This window comes from Calliopsis andreniformis, chromosome 9 (genome assembly GCF_051401765.1).
Source record: "Calliopsis andreniformis isolate RMS-2024a chromosome 9, iyCalAndr_principal, whole genome shotgun sequence".
NCBI classification, from domain to species: Eukaryota; Metazoa; Arthropoda; class Insecta; order Hymenoptera; family Andrenidae; genus Calliopsis; species Calliopsis andreniformis.
The window spans coordinates 9,711,791-9,737,593 of NC_135070.1; the positions used below are offsets into that span (position 1 = coordinate 9,711,791).

General features: G+C 40.4%; 2 protein-coding genes across 2 annotated transcripts; both read right to left on the reverse strand.

The window, feature by feature from the left end:
- Positions 1 to 21,137: 21,137 nt before the first annotated feature.
- Positions 21,138 to 22,521, reverse strand: Tpx-3 (thioredoxin peroxidase 3). Its single transcript, XM_076383929.1, has 3 exons — positions 22,162 to 22,521; positions 21,758 to 21,990; positions 21,138 to 21,683 (listed from the first exon to the last, which is right to left on the reverse strand). The coding sequence occupies exons 1-3, from the start codon at positions 22,201 to 22,203 to the stop codon at positions 21,224 to 21,226; spliced, it is 735 nt and encodes a 244-aa protein (XP_076240044.1). The 5' UTR covers positions 22,204 to 22,521; the 3' UTR covers positions 21,138 to 21,223.
- Positions 22,522 to 23,344: 823 nt separating this feature from the next.
- On the reverse strand, positions 23,345 to 25,668 carry Nelf-a (Negative elongation factor A). The gene is given in 6 exon segments (XM_076384298.1): positions 23,345 to 23,577; positions 23,652 to 23,751; positions 23,879 to 24,075; positions 24,149 to 24,553; positions 24,642 to 25,074; positions 25,435 to 25,668. Coding segments are annotated over 6 exon segments (1,602 nt in total).
- Positions 25,669 to 25,803: the final 135 nt, after the last annotated feature.

Here is a 25,803-nt window from a genome sequence, read left to right on the forward strand (position 1 = left end):
AGGGAAGGGGAATGCTTGTAGTGTTCTGTATAGACAGTCAGTGGTCAGATCGAGAAAGTTGTTGTTCGATGACATCATGAGGTAGGAAGGGAACTTTTTATATGAGGTGAATATTACTACACTAATCAGTGATTGCTAAGAATTCCCACTCTGTTCGAAAAGTTCTCTTTCTAACTTGTAATGTCACTGGATAGCAGGTTTCATACCATCCTTGCTTGTGAGTTAAGATGTGCTGGGTTTCTGTTTCTAAAAAATTTGATGGGAGATACTCTGGGATTTTCCAAAAAAGTACAGTATTTGTTCAATATAAACTCGTGTCAACAGTGAGAGTACTGCATGTAGAATATAGTATTGCCAGATACCGGGACAAAATGTCTTCCAGTGACGCCATAGAGTAGAATAGTGGGGGTACCGCAGGCAACACAGTCAAATACCTTACGATTCTCCCACTCTTCTAGCCTATGACGTCACTGGAAGACATTTTGTCCCGGCATCTGGCAATACTGGGAATACTGGAAAACGCGATGTATTCATAATCTCTTGCGAGTTAAGACATACTAGGTTTCTATGTTTCTAAATAATTTGGAGGAAGATACTTTGGGGTCTTGCAAAATGGTACAGTATTTTCTCGATGTACATTCATATCAGCATTGAAGTTGTAGGATGTGAGACACAGTTTTAAGATAAATTCATAGGTTGACAGATCGATTTTGCCTTATGAGGGAATAGTTCAGAGACATTGTTTGATTGCCGATGAGTTTATATCGAGGAAGTAATGTATCGGGGATGTAAATATTAGCGTGCTTGGAACATGCTTAAATTGTGCAATATTTTAAACAACGTACAGAAATGAGGAGAATCCTAGTATTTTATTTAATCTCTTATTTAATGTTGAGACACTATCTAATCCCCTCAATTTATCAGGTCCTATCAGTAGACTAAAGACTGCATCAACAAATCTAAAACTACGAAGACGATTTAGTTCATTCACACACAGCCTCTCACTATTTTTTCCAATTATCTGCAAATACTTACAAATATTAAAATCATTTTTAATACAGTATATTCGATTAAAGAAGTAACTCGTCTTCCATGGTTGACAAATCAAATGAAACATTTCAATTTACTCGTTTAAAATATTTTGTATCAGTATCAAAACGAAGATTATCAAAATCTGTCCAACTTCCCACCACGTCTGTCCGCCAGGACTTCCGGTGCCGAGAACAACGCTCGAATCGATCGTTCGGAGGCGCTCGAGTTTCCGTTTCATCGTCTCCTCAGAACGGTCTCGTTTCTCTCACATTCCCATGACTTTCAATTCTACGTTTCGAAGCAAGCGCACGTTTCCGTTCAAGCGGGCTGCAGCGTATTCAAATGGCGAGATGGAAGAGGCGTTCGTTCGGCGATGTTTAAGCATCGCTGCGATCCAACGCGACTAGCGACTTCCGGCAAGTCGAACACTGTAATATAAGTATGTATCTAGTCTGTCAGTTGATAAGAAACTCGTGGAACGATTGTATTTAAGATATTTTGAGCGAAACGCGCGAGACAAGCACACTTCTCTTCTTTCTATCTAAAATTCTCTCTCTATCTGGATTTGTCTGTCCCTCTTCGAGTCCTTTTTTTTCTTTTTAATTCCTTGTTTCTTTCTCGTTAGACTTGCGCGCGTAGAATCGTTTCTACGAAAGATGGACGTGTTCCGCGTTCGAAAACCGGGGACGTTGCAAAGGCGAACGGAAAAGAGAAGAATGGCTGAAGTGGTCTCTCTGTAAAATTGTAATAACCGCGACATTCCGCTAAGAGATTGTAACTAATTGTTAGGTACAGGAAGTAAGACACAGGCAGGGTTCCTACGACATATTCTACCTGTTGTGATAAGCATCTAAACGATTAATTTTATTAAAGGAACGGTAGAGTCAAGAGTAACGGCGTCTCCTTTGCATTGTATCATCTCACATCACCTTATCTTATAGACGTCAATTAAAGACACGCCGTCGTCGCGCCGTGTTTTTGTACGGACATTTGTGATCCGAGATCTCGAATTATTGTACAGCCGATCGTTTCGTAATCGCTAATAATGATCGTTGAACCATACATTGTGAAGCTCGTTCAGAATCCCCTTCTGCTCAGACCCTTGTCGCTTTCACCGCCATTTCGAAGCGGTTTGATGGCCAAGACCGCGAAGTCGCCCTCTTCATCTTCGTGCATCACAATCTTGGAATAATATAAGTTCCAAAAATTCTTGGAATTCGAACTTAAGGAGGTTCCAAATCATTTTTGCGAAGCGCTTATTTTTTTATCTTCAGAAATATCTGACACAGAATGATCAAAAAATTCGAGTCTCCAAATTTAACAAGGGTATTAAAAACGGGTTGAAAATCTAGAGGAATTGGCTCAAAAAAAAATTGAGAACATTCAAGGCGCCGCGGTCAGAGGTCAACGAACCCATACCCCTGTGTCCCAAGATACCTGGAATTCCTAAACAGAATTTCCTCCCCCTTCAATAGGCTCAATAACAATTTTCGGGAAACCGATGGCTACCCACACAAAGTGACCTGACTCGAGCGAGTACAAATTCTGAATAACCTCGGCTCAGTCTACGCGAAAACTCGGTACAGTAAACATCGCAGAGCTATTTCTGGCAAAATTAACCAGTAATCTCCTGACTGTAGATGTAATCGAATCGACGTGTAGTGAACAGTGATCCTTAATCGTCGTGGTGCTCATCGCTGCGCGTATAACCGTGTTTGGCTATAGATGGAAGAAAATTTGAGGGATGATTCTAAACATCAATATAAGACAAACATTAAAAATTAATTTTTGAGTTTGAACCTTCGTTTGTTAATAATTTGTAACGATGATATGTATTGATATGATGCGTATTTTTAATACACAGCTGCTGCTGAATTCTTTTGCTATCGACTTAGACAGTAGTTCTGCTGCTAATCATTTCTTTCCATGACTTGACTCCTGACATGGACTTCGTTGACAATGGTGCTACACTATTTGCCAAATTTCAAGTGAATTTCACGAATTTTAAAATAAGTACTTATAGTTAATTTCGAATATTTCGATATTTTTAATTTTCATCTCATTTTGATATTTAAAATTTCTCCCAGAATTGTTCGCCACCTATAGCCGAATACCTTGTATAGGGTGCTAAAATCAGTGGTATATACATCCACGGGATAACTCTACGTAAAGAAATAAATCGACAAAATCTTTTGATTTGAGGTCTTATCTCTAAAAAATAGTATTTTGTATTTATTTAGAAGAAATAAAGCCTCAAATTAAAAAATGTATATTTCTGACTTATTTCTTTACATAAGTTCACCGCTTTGAAAATCATATCGGTTCTCATATTTTCGTGAATTGATAATATTTTTCTAAACAAATACTTTCGATGATTCTACTATAATCAGAGATAAATAGATTTGATAATTAAGAAAATTCAGAATATTGTGGTGGAAGTGCAAATTTTTAAAAACAAAGCAATGATTGTTTCTTAAATAATGAAAAGTAATATTAGTCAAAAAAAGAATTAAGCAATTAATAGTAAAAACAAATTACACACTTTATCATATAATGACTTACAACTTCATCTCATTAATAATAATTTCTAAAAGTTCAGACAGGAGGAATCATGCAACTGTATCGCCTAAATTTCCTTGTGAACTACTTATTGTATGAAAAAACATTTTAAATGAAGTGATTCAGTATCGACAGGAATATACCACAGAACAGAATACTCTCGATACCATACAGCTTCCGTTTGAAATATTCTTTCCTACGTCGAATAATTTACAAGAAAATTCATGTAATACAGTTGTGTGACTTCCCCTCTATACATAAATTTCAAGCTATAGACTAAAGCTTCCTATCAATAATCACATTTCACAGATACAATTTTTCCTTTCAAATCAACCCCTCTAAATTCTTTCGTAGCATCTTCAGTACAACCTACTGTTTCATTCTGATATCCATACATAAATAGCAGCAGAGTGAGACCGCAGAACAACGATTTGTAAAAAAGAAAATACGCGATGATCGAGAATCCGCGGGAAGTGTTTGGCGCGTGTCGGATGGAGCAGGTCGAAGCCGATTCAACTGCTTTGCTCGCGAAGAGGAGCGTGGAGGCGCCATTGGTGGTGCGCGCGCGACCACGAGGGAGCACGGACGACAATGCAGCGGCACCGCCACGTTTCTGCATCCGCCTACACACGGCGCATATCCGAGTAAGTACGCGCACGTAAGTACGTGCACTTCAATCATCGTTCTCACACCCCGCCGCGCGCCATCGCACCTTTCGCCTCTTTTTCCTCGCCTCTGATCTCTCCACGAGCCCTTTCATCCGTGGAGCGATTCCATCCCCCGTCGCACCCCCCTTCGACCTCCCTAACCGCCTCCGCGCGCGCCATCCCCCTCCTCGCCACCCCCTCGAGTTTCAGTTTTATTTCGCCTCCGCTGTCCTTTCTTCGCCGCCCTCTTTGCGCCGTTTACCGTCTTCCTTTCTACGACCGAATCCCCCTCCGATACACACCCACGCCATCGAGCAACGACTACGTTTAGAGGCGCCTTTTCGACGCCCTTTGGGAGTCGATCATATCGAGGCTACTGTCTACGTATCTGAATCTGCAAGCTCGCGGTCGCGTTTGAGATCCGATTGTGCACTGTTAGCAAGTGTCCTTCGGAGATGAAACGACGTGGATGGAGCTGCCGCGGAGAGGTCGCAAAGGCAATTCTGGGGAGAGTCTCTGTTGTTGATGCTGCGAGTGAGAATATTTGTGACTGTTCTCTTTTCTTTTTTCTTTCTTTTTTTTTTTGTAGTTATTTGTAGGCCTGCAGGTGTTTGTGGGGAAGAAAAGGGTGTAGTAGGGTGAAGGATTTTGAGAGGAATTTAAAGGTCTATTATTGTTGGGTAAGGTTGCTGAGGCAATGGTATTGCAAAAATTGTGAACAGTTGAGCGTTCTGAAAAAGAATTTTGAGAGAATTTTTATAATGTGAGACACGTCTATGACTGCAATGGTGTGTACTAATGGAATAATAGACGCGCTATATATCTATTCTGTAAGAAAGATACTTCTTCTATTCTATAACAAAGGTAATAGAATAAATCTTAAATCAGACACAGTGCCGTCAGTAGAATAAGTCTCGAGTCAGACACAGAAAAATTAGTAGAATAAGTCCCAGATCAGACAGAAAAATTAGTAGAATAAGTCCCAGATCAGACATAATACAGGTATTTTGCAAAGACAGTTTAAAGTTATTCAAGTATACTTAAATAAGATTAAACTAGAAAATGAAGAAGTTAATAACTTTAATAAACTTACTAAAAACATTTCATATATTCATACCTTAAAAAGCAGTGTGTATCTAAATAAGTAATAGACACAAGTGAAATAATGCCTAGACAAATAGGTACAAGAATCGTTAAGTTCCATCTAACTTCACAGAATATACCTAGACCTTAACAAGAACGTACTTCAATAGGTAGCAAAAGTTCCAACTCCCGCAACTCACATTTTACAGCACTTTCCCTTTAACAACATCAACGACGATTACCAGTTTATTCGCCACGGTCATAATCACGCATTGATCGTGAAATATTTTAGTCCGCGGAAACCCCGTGGAGAATGGAAACAACTGAACACTGAATCACATCGAAGTGTAAGCGATGTCGAAGACATTAGTTCCGCATGGTCGACGGCAACGGGTGGATTAATCGCGGCTCGACTGATTAAACACGATTTATATCGGCGTTAATAAGCGACAGCATTGGATATTTAAAGCGGCTCATTAACTCGGTAATTGCGATGAAAGCGCAGCGTCGATCGATCGATTTCAATTTCGTTGCTTTTTCCCTTGCATGCTCGCATCCGTTGCGGAGCAACGTTTTCTCTATCGCTAATAAGCCGATTGGAAAATTCAGCCGCTCGTCGATATTGTTCCTGAGAAAGCAAAAAAAATGGCAGAATAAAAACTGCTTCTTTCCATTCCATTTGTCGCGAAAAAGAGAGCTCGGTGGGGTGGATTTTACCTACACCATTGATGCATAGTCAAATGCCAAGAAATTTGTGCCAGTAACGGATTATGAAATTCTGGGACACAGTTTGTGGTAGATGTAGAGTTTAGTAAAAAATTGAAAAGGAAACTTTGGTATTAGGTGGACTGGAGAGATCTAATGAGGAGATATCTTGTAGATGACTAAATAGAATTCCTATGGAAATATATTATCCTGTTATTGAAAGATCACAGTATTAGTTGATTACTTTAAGAGCATCTTCACAGTAGAACTACCAAATATTAATGAACATTTATTCCTCACGATACCGATCAAAGTGATATCTCTATTTTTGCGAAAATCTACTATTCAAGATAATAGTATTTATCGATGATTAAGAGTAACTTAACATTTTTAGAAATAAATAGTACCCTTCTTTGTAAATACTTTAGTAGCTCAACTGTTATAATCTCTTAACAAACATGAAACTTTAAAACACCCAATGAATTCATGTATCCCCTCGAAACGATAAAAAATTGAACCCTTGAAACGATACAAAACTTTCAAAAGTTTCAATTCAAAAATTACATCTCGTTTCACTCGAAACTACAATTTTTGCGCGAATCGTTTTCCAATACTTTCAACAATTTCCAGGTGGTTTCACTGAGCAACTCGTACAAGTTAACCAAATCTCTGCCTCGCTAATAACAATACTTGTCTACTAGTTTTTCAAACTTGTAAATTGACAGAGATCGTGTAACGTCGATTCAGGTAGCTTTTACAAACTCTGATCCCCAAGCACCCTTCGATTAGCCTCTGACACGCACCCTCTTCTCAATAAAGAGTCCTCGGATTCGAAAAACCGTGTTAAGATCCTGTTTTCCTGGAATCGAAAATTTACCAGCTCTCATTGACGGCTGCAATCTAGAGTCGAGTTGCACACCTCCCCCATTGCCCTTCCTATGCGCTTGGTCCCGAGGTAATTTAACACGCGTAGGGGATGACAACGGTCTCGAAGCCCCCGTGTCCTCCTTCGAGGTCTCCCGTAAGTGACGATCGTGTTACACCGGTGAATTCACGAAATCTTTGGAAGAATCTATTCTTCGGCTGTCCCTTAAGTGATTGGTCTCATTAATCCTACCCTGAGTTCAATCTTCTTTCGAGTATTGTCAGGGGGAGGTCGAAATGCTAGCGGTGTTATTTGGAAACGATTTATCAATTCTAAAGATCTTGTAGTTTTTTCCTGGCTTGAAGAGAATGCCTGGGTTAAGTATATTAAAAACCATTTGAGTGTGTTAGTAATAAATATATATATTATATAATACAGAGTGACCAAGCTAAAGCAGGCCACCTTAGTACCTTTGTTTTTAGTAACACGAAATTTTAAAAAACTAAAAAAAATGAAGCTACACAAAAGAGTGTTCTTCCATGATATTTCTCCTTCTCCTATTTAAGTGGCCTGCTTCAGCATGGACACCCTGTATATTAATATAATACCAATATATGTTAATAGTAGACTCAAATGGTACTCTAAATAAAGTGTTTACTTGATGGAAGTTTGTAACCTGACGAGGGAATTTCTTTTATTTGATTATGTAATTATGTGAATTTCAGAGGTGTATAATGGTCTTATTGCTGGTATTTTTTCTCATTTGTTTCTAATAAAGATTTATAGAATACTTGTCTATATCTCTGTGCTCGTACCTAATTCTGTACCTTCAGATTAAAATCATTTATAGAAATAGGATTTTTACACATAAGCTGAGAAATTATTTTTTTATTCTTTATTTATTAATATGTAAGACTTAAAAAAATTTTAAGCTTTCGATAAAGATTCTTTTTTCTAACAACGATTTCAATCTGAAGGCACAGAAATATAGACAAGCACCCCAGTAATAGGATATACTATAGAGTTCTCCATAATTATTGAAATATTGCACTAATGTATGCCCTCAAAACGGGAGTACGCATAATCAAAAGGAATTTGGCCTCGATACTGGGGCTAAGTGGCCCCGTATAAATACGAAACCCCCTCAACACGGGAAACAGACCATGAATATACACTCTCCACTCGGCATCGAGGACCCCTCGTTTTTATTCCCCTTCACCGCGCCATTCTGGTGATGTTGTCTCCCAACAAATCTCATGATCGACTCAACCGTGGCATCAAAACACGAATTTCCAAGTCTACGGGGGTCCTGGACCCCCCATAGCGGCCATAGGGTCTGACGCCATCCTCGTCGAGGCGTCAGCTTGCCGAAAGAAATCAGTAATTCCTAATGGTCGAGCATTCGTCGTGACGCAAGAGGGGCTGTTCGTTAATAAATTAAACGAGATCCTTGATCCGATTGAGGGAAAATAGCGTGACCATCGAAGAGGCCTCTGCTTAAACGCACGCTGGTAGCCTGGCGTGTTCACGCAAGTGCCGCGTAATTCACGTGATTCGCGATGAAGAGCAATCGATACGGTGACCCTTAATTGCTGTACCACAGAAGGCGGCTCATTTGTTTAAAGCTTCATCGTCCAGCTAATCGAGTTAATTACCGAGCTGATAAAGGGCGACGACTTTCACGACAGCTGCGCGGCGAAAGAGGCCAGGCGATGCAGATGACGGTGTTCGAGGAGGCCACCGCCAATTTATTGCTGCCATTATCGCGGACCTGATCCCTTTCGTGACCGTTATTATCTGCTTCCGTCAGAGGCCACGACAATTACTCTAATGGAATAATTTTTTGTTTTTGGAAAATCTATCTGTCGCGACACGGGACCAAGGTTTCCGCGACCACACCCTAAACCTCGCGATCAGGAACTCGTTAGGACAGACACGACACGGCTTCTCGGGGTGAAGATGAGTGGTCTGGAATTGGAGAAATTCCGGGGAGAGGTGCGATAGCGGGAAGTCGATTCCGAGGGGTTGATTGCAGGGCATGCCGCTCGAGAGGGTGATTACAAGGTAAATCTTAGTTGACGCGTGTGGGGTGGATGAAGGGTTCGAAAGAGTGGAGAGCTTTTTCCGTAATAAAATTGAAGATATCTGATGATCAGATAATTAATAGTTTTCTTTTCATACATATTGGCACTGAGTTTCTGATACAGAAGTTTTTAGTCTGTTTAAATAAACCTCAATAATTTGTATAATTATAAAGTTCAGAAATAGAGTGGAAGAGCTATGAATAAAAATTTGAAATTTCTAATAATTGTGAAATGCAAGAATAATTATTATTACATTGACTTGAAGATACTGTGGGTTGGTTGTTATTCAGGCTAAGGACCTTCTTTTCTTAATTTACTGTGTATTGTTAATAACTGTCTTTGATTGTTATCTGCATGATAGCTATCTTATTTTTTTACTTATGCAAAGAAAGAAGATTTATCAATTAATTTGAAATAATAAAACAAGTTGAATTAAATCTAGATATAGATGCTTAAAGCATCCAATATCAGAGTAATTTTACGAGTCATACAATTAAATCTTTGAGTACTTGAGTGTATAAATACCTTAGTCCACAAGTACTCCCCATACCAGTACTTTAACATCTATGTATAGTTTCAATTTTAGAATACATAGATACTACCAAAGCAAATACTCTAGTGTAATATCACAATATTACGAGTACCAAACACTTGAATACCCAAGTACTTCCACATAAGATCACCTAGGCATTGAATACCAAATTAGCTACTCCTTAACTGCTTAGAATAATCTTGACGCTTTCAACCCTTTACAATCTTCTGGTCTTGCTCTCGTTTTGAAACCTTTAAATGCTGTCAACCCTTTGCACTCTCCCGCTGCTTCGACCACAAAAAGTCTCTTTTTATCAATAACCCAGCGAATGAAGACGTTCAAAAGCGTAAGTCTTTGAAACATCCATATAATGTGCCTTCCAGACGTCTCACGGACATAAATTTCGAAAGTCTAACACGTACACTGTTGGATATTTTTAAGACCTTCAAATTATGTCATAAAACGTTCAGCCATAAAATGGACATAAAATAGACGTCTTGAAGACATCGCGTGCTATACGTGACCGTGTCATTTAACCCCCATTCGCAACCCCACCCGCCAAATCGCGCGACCGCCGAAACATCGCGACCCTCGAAAGTCGCAAAAAAGGAGGCGAGGTCGGGTAAACGCGAAGCAAGTGGAGCGTCCGTTGTTGGACACGACGCAGTGGAATGGCCGTTCGTCCCGTATCGAGGAGAAGGTCCGAGAGCAGGCAGAGGGACTGGTTCGGGCCCTCGGTCACAGAGAAGACCGGCTCTGACACGACGACAAAGCGAAAAAAGCGAAGCGTAGAGAGAGAAGGAGCGGGAGCAAGAGCGGAGAGAGTCAATGGGTATAAGCACTAAGCGCGTAACTATAAAAGGAGCCGGGGGTTGCGAATCGTCGCTAGATTAAAAAGAGGCTCCCTTTTTCGCTTGCTCTTTTATGCCTGCGCCCCCCACACGCATCATGCGCCTACCCAACGTTTCCACCTTCCTCGCGTACTTGTACACACGCGCGCGCACACAACCGGGGTGTTTAACACAGAAACGCGACGATGAATCCGTACACAATCATCTTCTTGTGCACGCGCACACGTTCGATATCTCGCGACTGTCCGCTGTAAAAAGCAATTCGATCTGGGAGCACAGCGTAAGCCCTACTCTTTCGATGCTCTGGTCCTTTTATTTCCAGGCCCGCGAGCGAGTGTGTATCTTCCTGGATTCGACTTGCGGGCCTGCTTGTACGCGCTCAGGAAATGCAGATCGATCGGTAATACCCTCTGGAATCCTGTTTTGGCATGTTTTTGTTTTTCTTTTTTAAATAGTTAGTGGGTTCCTTTTTTGGAAAATTGCTGGGGGCTATAAATGGTTAGGTACTGATCGAGAAGGAAAATGGCGTACTAGGGTGATGGAGAGAAGGATTAGAATTTTAGAAGGTGAACAATTGCAAAGATACAATAGTAGTGGGGTCTCGGTTAATCGGATAAACTTAGGTTCCTCGAATTTTTGTAAAATTTTGCAAAAATGACAAACATGTTTCACTTATATTCCTTACAATATTTAGGGAGAAACCCTTATGGGAAAATTTTAATACAGTACTGTCTCGATACAATTTCACCGCCTGTAATCAGTTACATGCACAAGGAATGTAATGAATTTATTTCTTTTTAAGATAAGTTTACGTCTGAGCTGCTTCAATTTGCCTTCTCGAAGCCAAGCACGAGGTAAATTGAAACAATATTTCCAAGTTCGTCGAACTTGTATCGAGACAACACTGTACCTCCTCCCTTCCTCTGCTCTTTTATTTTCACTCTATACCTCTCCAACATAAATCAACACAATAAATCAAAAGTTTATTAAGATAAAGTTGAAGAACTGCGTTTAAATATTATTCACCCTTCAATTTTCCCGCGTAAAGGAAGTATTATTCGAATTAACGAGCAGCACGCTCTCTAATTCTTGCCCTCAAATGTACATCTCTTTCGCTCGCTGACGAGTGTATACTGCATACATATACGGTGAAATGTGCGCGCAGGATGCATCAGGTCGGTCGCATATGTTGAAGAGCGCGCACAATGCCGCGTGATCGTATTACAATTCACAATGCGTCCGCTGGTGGGTCCAATTCTGAGAGGGAGGAGGAGAAAGGGAGGGAGACGGGGTACTAATCAACCCTTTCGACGAAATTTCAATCGACATTCTCGCGGCTTCGCTCGGTTTTGCGACGTATCGCCGTTCCATTTTGCATTCGTTGAGCTGATTACGTTGAAGAGCGTGCACCCCGCTAATTAAATCGCGCGGAACATGAATTTTCCCCTCCTTTTATTCCATCACTGTTTTCCACGCGTTCTAAAGGCAAATCTCTATTTTCTGACTCTTCTCTTTACATTTCTTCATTGTAGAGGCATTAATTGCGGCTGTAATTACACGATGAGAAATTATGTGGCGGACCACGTCGATTTTCACTCGCGTTTTTAAATTTCTCTGGGAGCATCGACAAGGCCTAGATTTTAATTATCGTGCTGCATTTATTGTTAGTTTATTGGTTTGATGAACACGGTATTACCGTTTTCAATGAGAAGATTGTAAGAAATGAATTTTTAGGTTGTAGAAAATCGAAGTAAATAAATATTAATAATAATACATTGAATATCAATATCGAGTACCTAAATCATAAAAACGAAATGAATAATTTCATAGGCATTAGCTTAGAGTACTTTTCGATTCCTAAAAATGTAGGTATCACGCCTCTCTTGGCGAAGTGTCATTAAACGTGTCCTGAAAATTTGAAAAATCTTAAAACCAGGATATTGAGCTGCTTCATACATATTTCACAGGACAAAACGAAGGTACAAGTAACCCTTCTAAAATATTTTCGAACTTCCTCGAGATTCTTAAAAGCTTTTAAACATTATAACATTAAAATCTTTAAACATTAAATATCCTGAATCCATTAAAGATCTTTAAACACTTCGAAGCTATTGAAAATCTTGCTTAAAACGTCTCTGAGGAATTGCGATACCTCTCAACAGTGCGATAAAGATTTCAACAAAACTTTCAAGACCTCCAGAATTTCAAAGTCCGTCTATTTTAATCTAGTAAGCCAACCCTCAGCTTTTGAAGTCCATTAAAGCGCCATGGTTGCGTGCGCGGGGTCCATCGACGCTATTAAATTTTCCGCAGTGCAATCGACAATTAAAAACCCGCAGAGTGTATCGCGGTAGATAAAAACCACCCCGAAGCGCGACCTCGAGCTCGCCAAGTACTAGCATCCGTTTCCCTCGGCCGCCACAGTCTCTCTCCCTCCCTCGTCTTTTTACACGACTATAATTATCTGGTCTGCCGTTGTCTCCCGCGTTGATCCTGAAACGCGAGCGGAAAGAGATCGCACGCAGCAAGTAAATGGATGGATGAACGGGGGCGAAAAAGGGTGCCTTTGAGCCGGCCGAGTCTCGTCGCTGCCAGATTAATTAACGAAGCGCTCGCCCGGGGTCCAGAAAAGGATCAACAACACCGATACCCGAGGATACCGAGGGCTAATAGACAGGTGGTACTATCCATTTGACCATCAGTCTGCCTCTCGATTGGTCTTCGACGCTTCGGCGATCGTGGATTAATCGTTGCTCCAAGTCTAGACTATCAGACAAGCAACTCTTGTGCTAGACAAGCTAGACAAATTTACTCAAGTTTATTTGTTGATCATTCGTGTGATCTGAGATAATAAAGGAGTATTGTATTCTGAATACCTTCAGTATATTTTATGAAGTTGGCTGTAATTTTTACATACAGCAATATTTTTTAATGAAATTTAACAAAGTTATAGCTTAATGTATCTATTTTTGAATAATATTATAAACTATGTGTAACATTAAGTATCTTTCTTGAAAAAGAATTTTCAAAGTGATTAGTGATTTGTGACTAATGGTAGATTTGTCGTTAGGAGAGGAGTACGAACTTGCATCAATCGAGAGTAATTAATTTGTAGCATTAAACGAGGTTTAAACTTCTCTTTTCCACGTCTGTGAGCATTGGCGATGCAGTAGAACACATTTTATTTCTCTTTCGCAAGGGTGACCGTGTCAAAGGTTCGGACACGTCCATCTAAGTAATTACTGTAGCTTAGGAGCGTCACGGTTGGGGTCGACGATGTTGATTAAACGTGAGATAAGATACAACTGCTCCACCTTTGCACGGCTCGTCAGTCGTGGCCTCTATCCCCTCTACCGTGGCCCGACGATATTCCCTTAATCGGTTGAGTATTCGCTTATCAGAGCACGAGTCGTGTTTTGAAGAGCTTCCTGACTTGAACGTCTGTCCAATGCTGGACTCATTCTACTTAAATCGCGTTAGTACTAAAGGTACTTCTATCGTCTGTTAATTCAATGTTAATAGTTGTTCAGAGATACTGCTGTATATATAGGTGCCTAAAAAAACATAGAGAATTTGAAAACGTTCCTCAAATCCATCAAAAATTTCTTAAAAGTTACATATACGTGAGGACCTAAGATTAAATAAAATTATAGAGCATCTTGAAGCTCAGAACACTCTAATCTCATTATCTGAAATATACAATCAGTTTGTAGATTTAATCAATTCTAAACTTCACCTTAAATTCAGCCCCCTGTGATTTTCCACTTTTACACCCCCCATTCTTCCACAACCTAAATTTTCCAGTGACAATACTTTTCTTCTACAGAAGATAGAAAATAATCTCCCTTATAAACTACAAAAAAATAGCAGCCTCAATTTTTAGTATTCTTAAGTTTGCCAGTCGATCTTCCAAAACTCCACCCTCAGCGTTTAACAAGTAACCCTCCCCCGAAAGCAAACAAAACATTCAAGTAGACACAAACGACGCCCACCCAGCCCTTCGGTAAAATAATTTCTCCGCCAAAACATCCCTCTGAAATATAGAAAAAAAAAACCATAGAAGAGCGTTCAGTAGAGGGGTGATGCGCTTTTGGGGGCACAAAAGAGCGGCGCGTGCCCCGTCAATTCGTCAAGATCGGCCATGCAACCAATGACGGAGCACCGTCGAAACAATCAAGTCGGGTGGCGTAGACCGATTTCGAGGCTTCGCCGCGCGTCGACGCGAGGCAAAGACGAAAATTAAGTCGTCCGTTTCAACCCCCGCCCTGCCCACTAATAGACTCCGTCGTGTCTGTTGCTCGTGGGGTAAACTACCAGCGTTGACCCTACTCTCGGCGGATAATCGACTGAAAATAACCCCAAGAGACATCCAACAGGACCACCATCGCCACCCCCCTGGTTTCACCGACGGTCCCTCTCGAATACAGGTCGGTGCATCTGTTCCGTTTTGAAAGGAACGAATGACTCCGACAATTAGAGAGAGGAGCAGCGGCAGAAATCCCGGCGAAACGCTTTGCTCGCTTGCGTGCACGCGGTGCTTCTTCTTTTCTTGCTCATGGTATATTCACGATCGCGGAGATTGCGACCCCCTCGGTCCCCCTCCGCCCTCCCCGTATCCAATGCTGCTGGGGGCTGAATCGGGCAGATTAAATCGGACGGAGGAACGATTACGTCGCGTTTTCACGGAGGTACTGAATTTCCTGAGAACCGGGGTTCTTTTTGTTGTGGTTCTCGTGCCCCATCGTTCTTATTGAACATTTAGCTCAATCTCCTTTGGGAACTGGAGATGTGCATACATAATTTAGTGTGAAGCATTTTAGAGGTATTGCATGATTGGATGAGAGTTTGGTAAATAGTAAGATATTATTATCTGAGATACAAGGTTTATAGTTAGCTTGCAGTTTAACTCTAAATTTTGTACATCAGAGCCAGACTAACTCAGGTCCAGTTTTTTCAGAATCAAGCTTTTTACAGGATCTTATTGCTTTTTCTTCTTTTTATTAGAATAATAGGAACTTAGTGAAGTTACGTTATGAGTGAAGGAAATTTAGAAGTATAAACTACTTTAAATATTATGTTAAGCTTTTCAGCTCTCCTGAAAAACAACAAAAATGGACTTGGGTTAGTCTGGCTCTGAGGTACAGAACTGTAGAAGCACTCTGCAAGTGAAAATACGAGGAATATATTATTAGAAAGTTTGACTTTCCCAAATTAACTGGCTTCTATGCATTTTATAACTGCTGATTAAAAAACTGTTTAGAAAAATCGCCCTGATCTAGCACTTTAATTAAATCGTACAAATAACACAAATATATTCCAGGTTCAAATTAAACCTAGCTCACTCTTCAAATCGCTACTTTCAATCATTTTTCACATCGTCTCTCTAAAAGCAGTCGCGCCCTTTCGATCTCAAAGGCAATCCTCCCCCAAAAATTAAAAAAAGCGAACGATTCGCCATAACACAAACGAAACTCAAGAACCCCTATCGCGTATCCATACAATTTTACCAGAGGGAAGGGGGTCATTCCCGCGGCAAAGATACTTGTAATTAAAGGTGCCATTTAAGCGGGCTTTGACGTTCACAATGGTCCCGACGTAAACGACGCGCGTCATTGTCATCTAATTCGCGCGGCGAACGGCCAATGGCCGTCACAAAAGGTGCATTTAGCTAAATACAACGCGCTAGCTCGTTCGCCGCATTGTTTTCGCCCGGTTTGAGTGTGCACAATTAGATCACGGCTACGAGATTCGTTGCCCCGCGGGTCGGTTGGCTTCGTTTCAGGTGCACACACATATGCACGAGAGGGGGACGGGGGAGAGGGCGCAGTTTGAGAGCGTTGGAGGGTGCAGCGCGCTCGGTGGCGTGTCGCGAATCTCTTTTCATCGATCTGATGACCACCTCGTCCATTCGTGTGGTAAGTGGATAGGCAGGGGGGCAGAGTCGGTGCCTTGTCCGGGAGCCAGCTACACAGGGGGTTCGTTCGTTTAATACCGTCCCGAGCTTTTTTTTTCTCCTGTGCTGACCGCTAAACGCGCGCGGACACGCGCTGAAAACGTCTGCCCACGAACGAGGTTCCCTGTCGGCTTGCATCGGAGGTATCATACATGAAGCTCAAAATGAGAGAAACGCGTCGAATTTTGAGGATAGTTCGAACCTATATGGAGGGGTCCAGATACAGATGGAGGAAATTTAGGGGGTGATTCTAGACGTCGAGTTAAACTAAAATGAAAAGTAAAGAAATTGTGTTTGAGTCTTCGTTTGAATAGATATGTTTGCTCAGAGATGTTAAAGAATGCATTTTAGCAAGTTTTTATCTGTAGATACTGAGGTATATATACACTAACGTTCATAAGTATTTGGACACATTCACGTTATTGAAATATGTAAAATGCATCAAGTGAAATTTTGTAATATTGTTTTGGCTACGAATCTAATCTCAGACAATTGCATAGCGGTATACTTCTTAGTATGTGTGCGGGTCAAAATTGACCCATCTTTGGCAGTGACTTGTTGATAATTATAAGCATTCAAGAAGCCAGTGTCTACCACAACTATTGACGTAGAGTGACTTTATATAGGTGGTGGAATTCTACTACTTTCACCCCTAGGCAATGTCTATAACTACTTTATAATCTGATCCCTGCTACAAACTTCGCTTCATGTCATTCAATTTACATACCAACTTTCAGACGATTCACAAACACTTATAGTTACTAAATGAAGTCTCAACCACCCTTTCGTTATTCTTAATTTTCGTCTCATCTTTTTATTTATAATCACCCTTGAAATTTGTTCTCACCTACAGTCAAACACCCTCTACATTACATAATAAAGTTCCATAATCACGGGGTTCACGACCCATTCGCACAGGCTCAACTAAACCTGCCTAAGGTGGAGGAAAAGTTCCTCAAATCGATCACTAAGATTTAACCAACTATCCCAAATCGTATCCCAACCACCCCAATCCAGTTCCAATTTCCACGTAACGACGCCATAACACACAGGTTACGGGCCCTGGTCAGGCCACATCGTTAAAGGGAGCACACGTCAGCCCCCTAAGATACCGAAAGGAATTCGACGAGCACCGTCGCTGATCCGATTACACGATCGCCTTCGAATGCGCTCCGGTAACCGGAAGGCCAGCGTGAAAGTGCTAAACGAGCAATAAGAAAGTAATGGCGATGCTCAAAGCAAGAAAGCCAGCCCCTCGCAGCCGACATGGGCGAGCAGGAGGGGGCGCGAGGGTAGTCGGAGAGGGATGGAAGAACGGGTACCGCGCGCAATTACGGATTTTGAGTGACAGATGCTCGCCCAGTCGGCAGTCGGAAGATTAAAACAAGTAATCAAAGCCCCGCTAGCCACCCCGGGATGGATATGGATGGATGCATCCCCCTCCCTCCGCCAGGCAGAACCCCTCCGCCCGTGTCTCCTCGTTTTCGTGGCCGCCACGTTTCCCTCCTTCGTCGCTGCCTCCCTCCCACCCCCGTCCATCCCCTCCGTCCCTGACGGCGTCGAACCGCCGAGGGTAACCCCCAGCTACTATAATATCCACCTATCAAGCCGCGCTCTGAATGCTCCTTTAAGAAAATGTTCCTTTTCGCGAGCAGTCGCGAGCTGGGAGGTTATTAGACGAGCTCCGCGAGAGGGAAAAAAACGAGGGTGATGGTAGGGGGCTCGGCGGAGGCCAAAGAGGCTCAAACGACGAACGAGCGAGTTCTATTTCACGAGAAACGATAGTGGATCCTCTTTGACGCGCGCGCTCACTTCGATCGCCGGTCTAACAATAACCGACGAGTTGGCTCGCTCATTCCTTCTGCTTTTCCTTCTCTGACGGCGAACGACGCGGAGGGAGGCTAATGATGTTGAACCGACTCGATGGTTGTCTTGTTATTGGCGCGATAGAGTGGCTCGCTTCGGAGTCGTTTCCTTCGGTACGCGGGATCGTCGGGATTCGTGGATTAGCTTGTTAGCTGGGGATCATCGGTTAATTCGGCGAGGAAATTTGATGGGTGTTCTTCTGAAAGAAGAGGGAACACAGGATCAGAGTTTATAAATGTACATTTTGGCATTAAGGTGGAGGATTTGAGATAGAGAAATAGAAATTTTTAAAGACATTAGAATTTCAAATTATTCTTCATGTATGCGTATTCTACTTGATAAGAAGAAAGGAATTTTAAAAAAGAAAAAACATCTGAAGAATACATCGTTTTCTTGCAAAATAATATTTCAAATCCAAGGAATCAAATTGCACGAATTTCTCCTGAAGGCAAAGTATATCTCTACTTTGACTTCTCTTTAGTAAAGAGGGATGAATCTTCTTAAATAATGACAAACTTTAAAGATCTTCTGCAGCAAAAAAAATAATTCTCCAAATGTAACTCCTTCTCGTTTCATCTCCTTTTCGAGCAGACTGAAAGATGAAACAAATGTAATTTACGCATTTACTAAATCATATTAAACGATCTTTCCGTAAAACACTTCTCTTTTGTTTCTAAACTAAAGTTACCTCGCGCTCTAAAGTCATATCCTAATACAATACAGGCTAGAGAACAGCAGAGATAACAGAGACAAATGTTAAGGTCGTTTAAGCGTTAGTTACGGGCAACAAGAGGAGCAATTAGAACGGGAAGCCGTACGCTGGCAGCCCCAACAATCGCGGGGGTGGAACAAACCGGCGGCGATAGGCGACTAGGAAGTCGATTAGAACAGGAAAATCCCTCCGCCCCGGCGACGACATAATCCATGGCTCGCTCTTAATCGGACGGACATTACCGACGAATTGGCGAGCGTCAAAAGGAAAATCGATACCCGCCGTCCTGGCGAGGAATCGAGCGAAAAGGGGGGCGTAGGAGGAGGAGAAAGAGGAGGAGGGTGAGGAGGAGAAGCGTGATTCGATTCTGCAAACTTTCCGAAGGGATGAATGCGAATCAATGGAAAAAATCTATCTCGCTATTGTGGCCACGGTTTAATCCGTAAGCTCCTTTCTGCGATTCCAGCCGGTTATATTCAGCGTTTGCTGGACCCCCGTTTCCATATTTTCGCTTTTCCACCCGTCCAAAAAAAGAAGGGAATGTATCGCGACAGGAAAAATCACTATCTAACGACGATATTCGTGAATGGGGAAAAAAAATTCGGCCGTTCGCATCTCGAATCGGGGAAAAAGTGGGTGGAGAACACGTATTTGGACTTTTTTAATTATTTGGACGATGAAAACAAAGTCGTTCTGCCGATTGATGGTATCCACTTCGGGATTAATTGAATCCGATTTTTGAGTTGCAATGGTCAAATAAAAATTTCACATTGATAATATTTTTATGCTAGAAGAATGAATTTTATTCTACATTTTGTTTCCATATTAATATTGTAGTACAAATTTAGTTTGAGCAATTCTCTAACTCTACGTATCAGTAAAGAGATGTAATCCCTTCTTATAACAAATAGATATGATACTTCTATTGTTTCACTTAGATTTCAAACTTTCTTTTTTTCAGCATTATACAATAGAATCATTTATATCTGCTCATTGTCAGTATATATTCTATATGAATTAAGCGAGTACAATTTATTATATTTTTTCACAGTAGATCATGTCATTAATAAAGCAGCCAGTATAAATGGTTTCGATATATGTTGAAATCCTAGGGTTAATTTCAGTGCCCCAAAGACACGAATCGCGTCTGTTCTCTGAAATATGTTTAATCTTGAGATTTCGGCTCGCAAAGGACAGGATTGGATTTTGTAGGGCGAGAGAGGATGAGCCGTTTATCTCGGGCGTCGCTTTTCAGTTTTTCCCTCCCCATTTCCCATCTATCTTACACCGCCTCCCACACCCGCGATCCTCTTCTCCAGTTACTTTATCCCTTCCTTTGGGGCGTCACCGGCGACGGTATCTCCTTCGCGTAATAATAAGCTCTCTCTTATAAATTTATCACAAGCTTGAAAATCAGTTGCCTCTTGAACTCCTTTCCCTATCGAAACTACAACTTAATTGGACTTTCTTGTTTCTACGCCTTCAAGGCTGCAATCGCCCCCTTCCTTCTCTCTGTGAGTCCTTCAAATTTACGTAATAAACAAATTATACAATAAACTGGAAGAAGATGGTAAAATATGCGCATATATTATTCGATTAAGCATATTTCATGTCATTCTTGAATACGAATAAAACATGAAATCTAATCAGTGTTGAATATGAATAGAAAATGCAATTATGATGTCAATGAAAGGAATTGAATAGTACAAATATCGTAAGAAAAGAGTTCATAGGCAAACTATTTTACTATTGCCCAAACGATTGTAGTCAGTCTTCGTGACACCCCCTGGCCGCTCTTCACGTAAATCCAAAGGGAAATGCTTTTGTAGGGAAAACGCGGAAAGGAGAGGGAGTAATCCGGAACGGACTTTGAAAGATTTGACCCGCCGCTCTATTACTTCCATCACCACAAAGAATCAAATTAACCAGCACAAAATTGCTGCTCCCCTCCCGTCGTGGCTCCACGGAATCCACCCTTAAACCCTCTGTATCGCGCGCACATACATACTGGCGTTCACGCACCTTTTTCTATCCCTCTTGCTTCCTATTCGAGTACCGCGAGCCCTCGGTGCCCTTTGCCTCTGATTGAAACGACTCCCGCGCGCACACCCTTCCCATTGTTGAGAAAACTAAAATTCTGCATACGAAAAGCTCGATTATAAAAACGCACTTAGTTTAATTTCTGCTTTTCCTTTTAATACTAGGATATCGATTTGAAGTATTGTATTCTAAGGCAAAAACAGAAAAATATTGTAACAGTTTAGATATTTATTTATATATTAATTTATATTACAGTAGATTATATTATATAAAAAAAGATGTTACATTCTAAGCTTAATTTAATGATTCAAAGTACTCCTTGCTATCCTTTGGGTTTGGCTTGATAGTCTTCGATTTTGGTTGCCAATTAGCTGGGCAAACTTCTCCATGTTTCTCGACAAACTGGAAAGCTTTGATGAGCCTCAGTGTTTCGTCTACACTTCTGCCAACCGGCAAGTCATTCACAGTAAGTTGTCTGAGGATACCATCCTTGTCTATGATGAAAAGTCCTCGTAAGGCAATTCCAGAGTCTGGAAGGAGGACACCATAGTTGGCTGATATTTCTTTATTAAAATCACTAAGGAGAGGATAACCCAAATCGCCGCCAAGGCCACCCTGTTTCTTCGGAGTATTAATCCATGCTAAGTGACTGAAATGCGAATCTGTAGAAACGCCTATTACTTGAGTGTTCAAAGCTTTAAACTCAGATATTCTCTCACTGAATGCTATTAATTCAGTTGGGCATACAAATGTGCTGCAAATTACAAAATAAACTCAATTTTCTGATTAAAATAACTCATCTTTGACTACAATTGATCAGGAACTTACAAATCCAAGGGATAGAAGAAAAGAACCACATATTTTCCCTTATAGTCACTCAATTTTATTTCTTTGAAGTCACCGTTAACCACTGCTGTTCCAGAAAAGCTAGGTGCAGGTTTCTGTATCCGTGGACCAGAAACCTGACAACAGAAAAGCTTAGAACCAATGTGAATGCTGCGAGCACTTTCTACTAATGTTGGACTCTGAGCTTTCATCAAACCTGATGTTGCAGCAAAGGCCTGCAATTATTATAGACATGCTTACTTTAAATATTATTTTCTCATTACATAACATACACAGCTCATTAAATATTACTTAAAAGTGAAGTAAATCTTCTGCCTTCTTGCTTCTTGTCTCTAAGTAATAATTCAAATAAACTGCTACTATCTTCGGTAGGTTAGATAACTCACCTTACGGGCCTGAGGACGCAAAGACATTAACAGGCGGAACATTGTTAATGTACAAATTACTGACTATGAAAACGCAGAAATATTTTAATTAAATAGAAGCGGGACACTTGACCACGGTAAATTACAAAAATACTTTGTTTCACAGTAAATATCGAATAGAATCTTGTATCCGGCTTTGAAGGAGGTTATGTAACTCACTTTTTATGCAAATGCTGCATTTTAATTCAGTTAAACCCAAAAAATTACTGAAGTCGTTAAATCAAGAAGAAGTTTCGTTTCACACTTAATCAGTGAATTACTGAGAAAATAATTAATAAAATGTTACAAGTAGTTCGCACATCAATGCGCAACATTTGCAAAAAGATACTAATCAGAGGGCAGCATATGTCAGAATATTCAAATGACTTTGAAATCGAAAATTCGAAGATATGGGTAACGTTATCGACCAATACTGACGGACTACTAAGTTCTTTAAATAAACAAAATGTTAATCAATATAATTATATTTTATTCAAATAACAACGTTATAAGTTTTATGTTCATTCTTTGTCTTAAATGTGGGAACATATATCTATATATTTATATATAAATTCAAATATATATATAAATTCAAGTTATGAACGATAATCGCTGCATTTAAATTAGAAGTGTCTGGTTTTTCTTACAATGGAAGATATCACACTATCTATTGATAAATAGTATTTAACATTCTAATTAAATGGCGACCAATTTGTAAGTTTACTCATTGTAAGTAAAACCAGACACAAATTAGAAATATCAGATTCTTCTTTACTTCCGTAGTGTTTAAGATTTTTGTTAGATGTGACGTTAACGCTACTTTCCAATAAAAAAAATCGAGTCTTTTACCTAACAATATTTCCCGATTTCGCAAAACGAAATCAGAACACCTTAATTCTTGTGTGTATTTTCAATTAACACAAATTATTTTCATGTGTAACTGTAACATGTACATATTTCGAAGTTTTACTACAGAAACGCGGTACACAGCTCTGCTTACACCATATACAAGATACACAAGTCACATATCATACTTAACGCATCAAAATCCTTTTGATATCTGTCTGAAGACAGTTTTGTTCACAAGGAAAAAATGTGTTATCCAAGCAATGACAGAACGACCCGTGTAACCTTAACTCAAGAACCTCTTTTGTTCTTTTATCTTTTAATTGGAAGCCGTGGCAGTTACACTGGGTGCGGGTGTTGTAGCAGATGTAGATTCCTCTGTTACGATCCGACGATTCTTCTTTATCCTCTTCCATTCGCCATTTGTGTAGTTCATCTGGAAATGCGTCTCAACTAACATTGGCACAGTCGTGCCATCCGGTTGAGTCACCTCCTCAATATTTTCCGACAGCATCACCGTAACAATGTTGCCCAATTTCGGACAGGGATTATCTAGATACATAAAGTATAGAGTTTTAGATAAACATATAAACACAGACCTAATAATTTTGCAAATGAATACATACCTCTAGAGCCAGCCATAAAACCTAGAATAAGAGCTTTTTCCGGTCGTGTCACCTTATTGGCTGTCCTAAACATTTCTTGTGCTTCCAACATTTGTTCTCGCTAAAAACATACGCAAGAAATTCGTGACTTTATCATTCACGTGATTCGATGTAATATATTTACTCAATTTTTTGATGAAATGCATATCGCAAGAATCAATTATCTTAGTATCTATATTTATACACACCGTAAGGGATAATCCCTTTCTTGTGTTAGCAGCCGCATTAGCAGGTTGCGCAGTAGTTTGTATACGTATCTGCGTAACAGTCTGAGCCGGTCTGACTGTTTGCACACCTACAGGTGTACTTTCTACTGGTGTAATAACTGTTGGCGTTGTAACTGCTGCTGTTGTAGTTGGAGTTGTAGGTGTAGTGGGTGTTGTAGCTGTATAATAAAAAATGTCATTATTTACGGTATAGCAAACATACGTAAATATTTGTTGCGTATAAAAACGTACGAGTTTGCGGTGTAGTCGGTGTTGATACTCCAGTCGGCGTAGTAGAGGTATTATAAGGTTGCACAACCGCCACAGGAGTAATTGGAGTAGCAGGTGGATTGATTGAAGCCAAGCCCTGAGCATACTCTGGTGTCGTTGAGGTTTCTGTTGTAGGTGTTGCTGTCGATGCTACAGCAGCCGCTGCCGCTTGCGCTTCCGCAACTTTCTTTTGCTGTTCTTCCATTTCCAACATTTTCTTTCGTTTCTTTGCTTGAGCATATCCCAGCGGCTGCTCGTTAATATCTAGTAACTTAATACCGCGGATTCTACTACTAAGAGGCGTTCTGTTAGTCATAGAAGAACTTGTGAGCGATGGAGATCGAAAGCCACTTGTTGGAACTCTGCTAGGGATACCTTTTAAAGGTGCTGCAAATGATATAGAAACATTATCTCATAGTTCTTTGTATATGTTTTAAAAAGTAATATTTATGATAGAGATGTAGATACAACTTACTCGTATCTGTCATTTTTCTAGGCATTCCTCTACTCCTTACAGGCACTGTAAGAGCAGTGCTCTTTTTCAAATTATTTGCTGCATCCGTACTCTTCTGAAGCAACTCTGCCCTCAATGCAGCACTTTTCGGTTTTCTCTTTAGAGTGAAATGCTTAACCGGTGCAGGTTGTTGACCAACCACAGAAGTAAGTGCAGTCTTATTTAAATAATGACATTCTAATGGAAGCATAGCAGGGTCATTTTGTTTTTTCAATAATTTTCGAAGATCATTGACTAGCTCTCCAAAAATAGGTCTGTGTTCATCTAAGTCTGTGATGTCTGTATTCAATGAACCCGTAGAAGGGAAAGTTTTCATTGCTTCGGATAACATTGATACCCAGAGCTCACTATCCAGTGATGCCACTTCAATGATTTCTTCCAATTCCACTCGCCACTATACAAATTATAATTATAATTTAGGAGTTACATGTAATACTTTTATATATTTTGAAAAATTAATTATATTTTACTAACAGTACTGGTAAAAGAATTTTAGAAAATTTAGATAATATCCTTTTATACAACATAATATTAGTCTTATGTGGAACATATCTGTTTACTAAACATTCCAAAAACATCCAACACCTAAATAAAGTTAAATAAGTGGCGGGCCTGCAATGCATGCGTGATTCCGACCAAATATTTAGCACGCGCAAGTTTTCGTTGCAGATCCCGCAAATTTATGCACAAAGAAGACTCTGCTCTAGATTTTTCGTGAATGTTAAATATTTGGTACCGAACAAACTGTGCTTACCTCTTCGACATTCCGTCTTGGTATGTGGAAAAACGAAAGAAGTAATTTGAGCTTGACCTGCGTCTGTAGATCTGGAAAACAGTCTTTAATGTTCCGCAAAACTTCTGCGTTCAGTTGCGAGCAAATTGAACTTCCAGTCCAGCTATCATTTGACGTTCCAAGCTTGTTATGAAGCCACAACGACGTATCACTATCCCTCACATTCGCCATATTGGAGTCGTTTGTTTCTCACATTTGACGTACATTGCCGTGGTGCGCCACATGTTATTCCCGCCATAAATAACGCGACGTATGTTCATTAAATATATAAATCATAGAAATGTGCACGATCATCAGAAATACTTGTCTACACTTAAATTGTATACACAT

What these genes read in the sequence shown, in the direction of transcription:
- Tpx-3 (XM_076383929.1), bottom strand. Translation starts at nt 22,203, where the DNA reads ATGTTCCGCCTGTTAATGTCTTTGCGTCCTCAGGCCCGTAAG. An exon ending in TGCGTCCTCAGGCCCGTAAG is followed by an intron (nt 21,991 to 22,161) that starts GTGAGTTATCTA and finishes TAATAATTGCAG; the next exon opens with GCCTTTGCTGCAACATCAGG. An exon ending in TTCTTCTATCCCTTGGATTT is followed by an intron (nt 21,684 to 21,757) that starts GTAAGTTCCTGA and finishes TGTAATTTGCAG; the next exon opens with CACATTTGTATGCCCAACTG.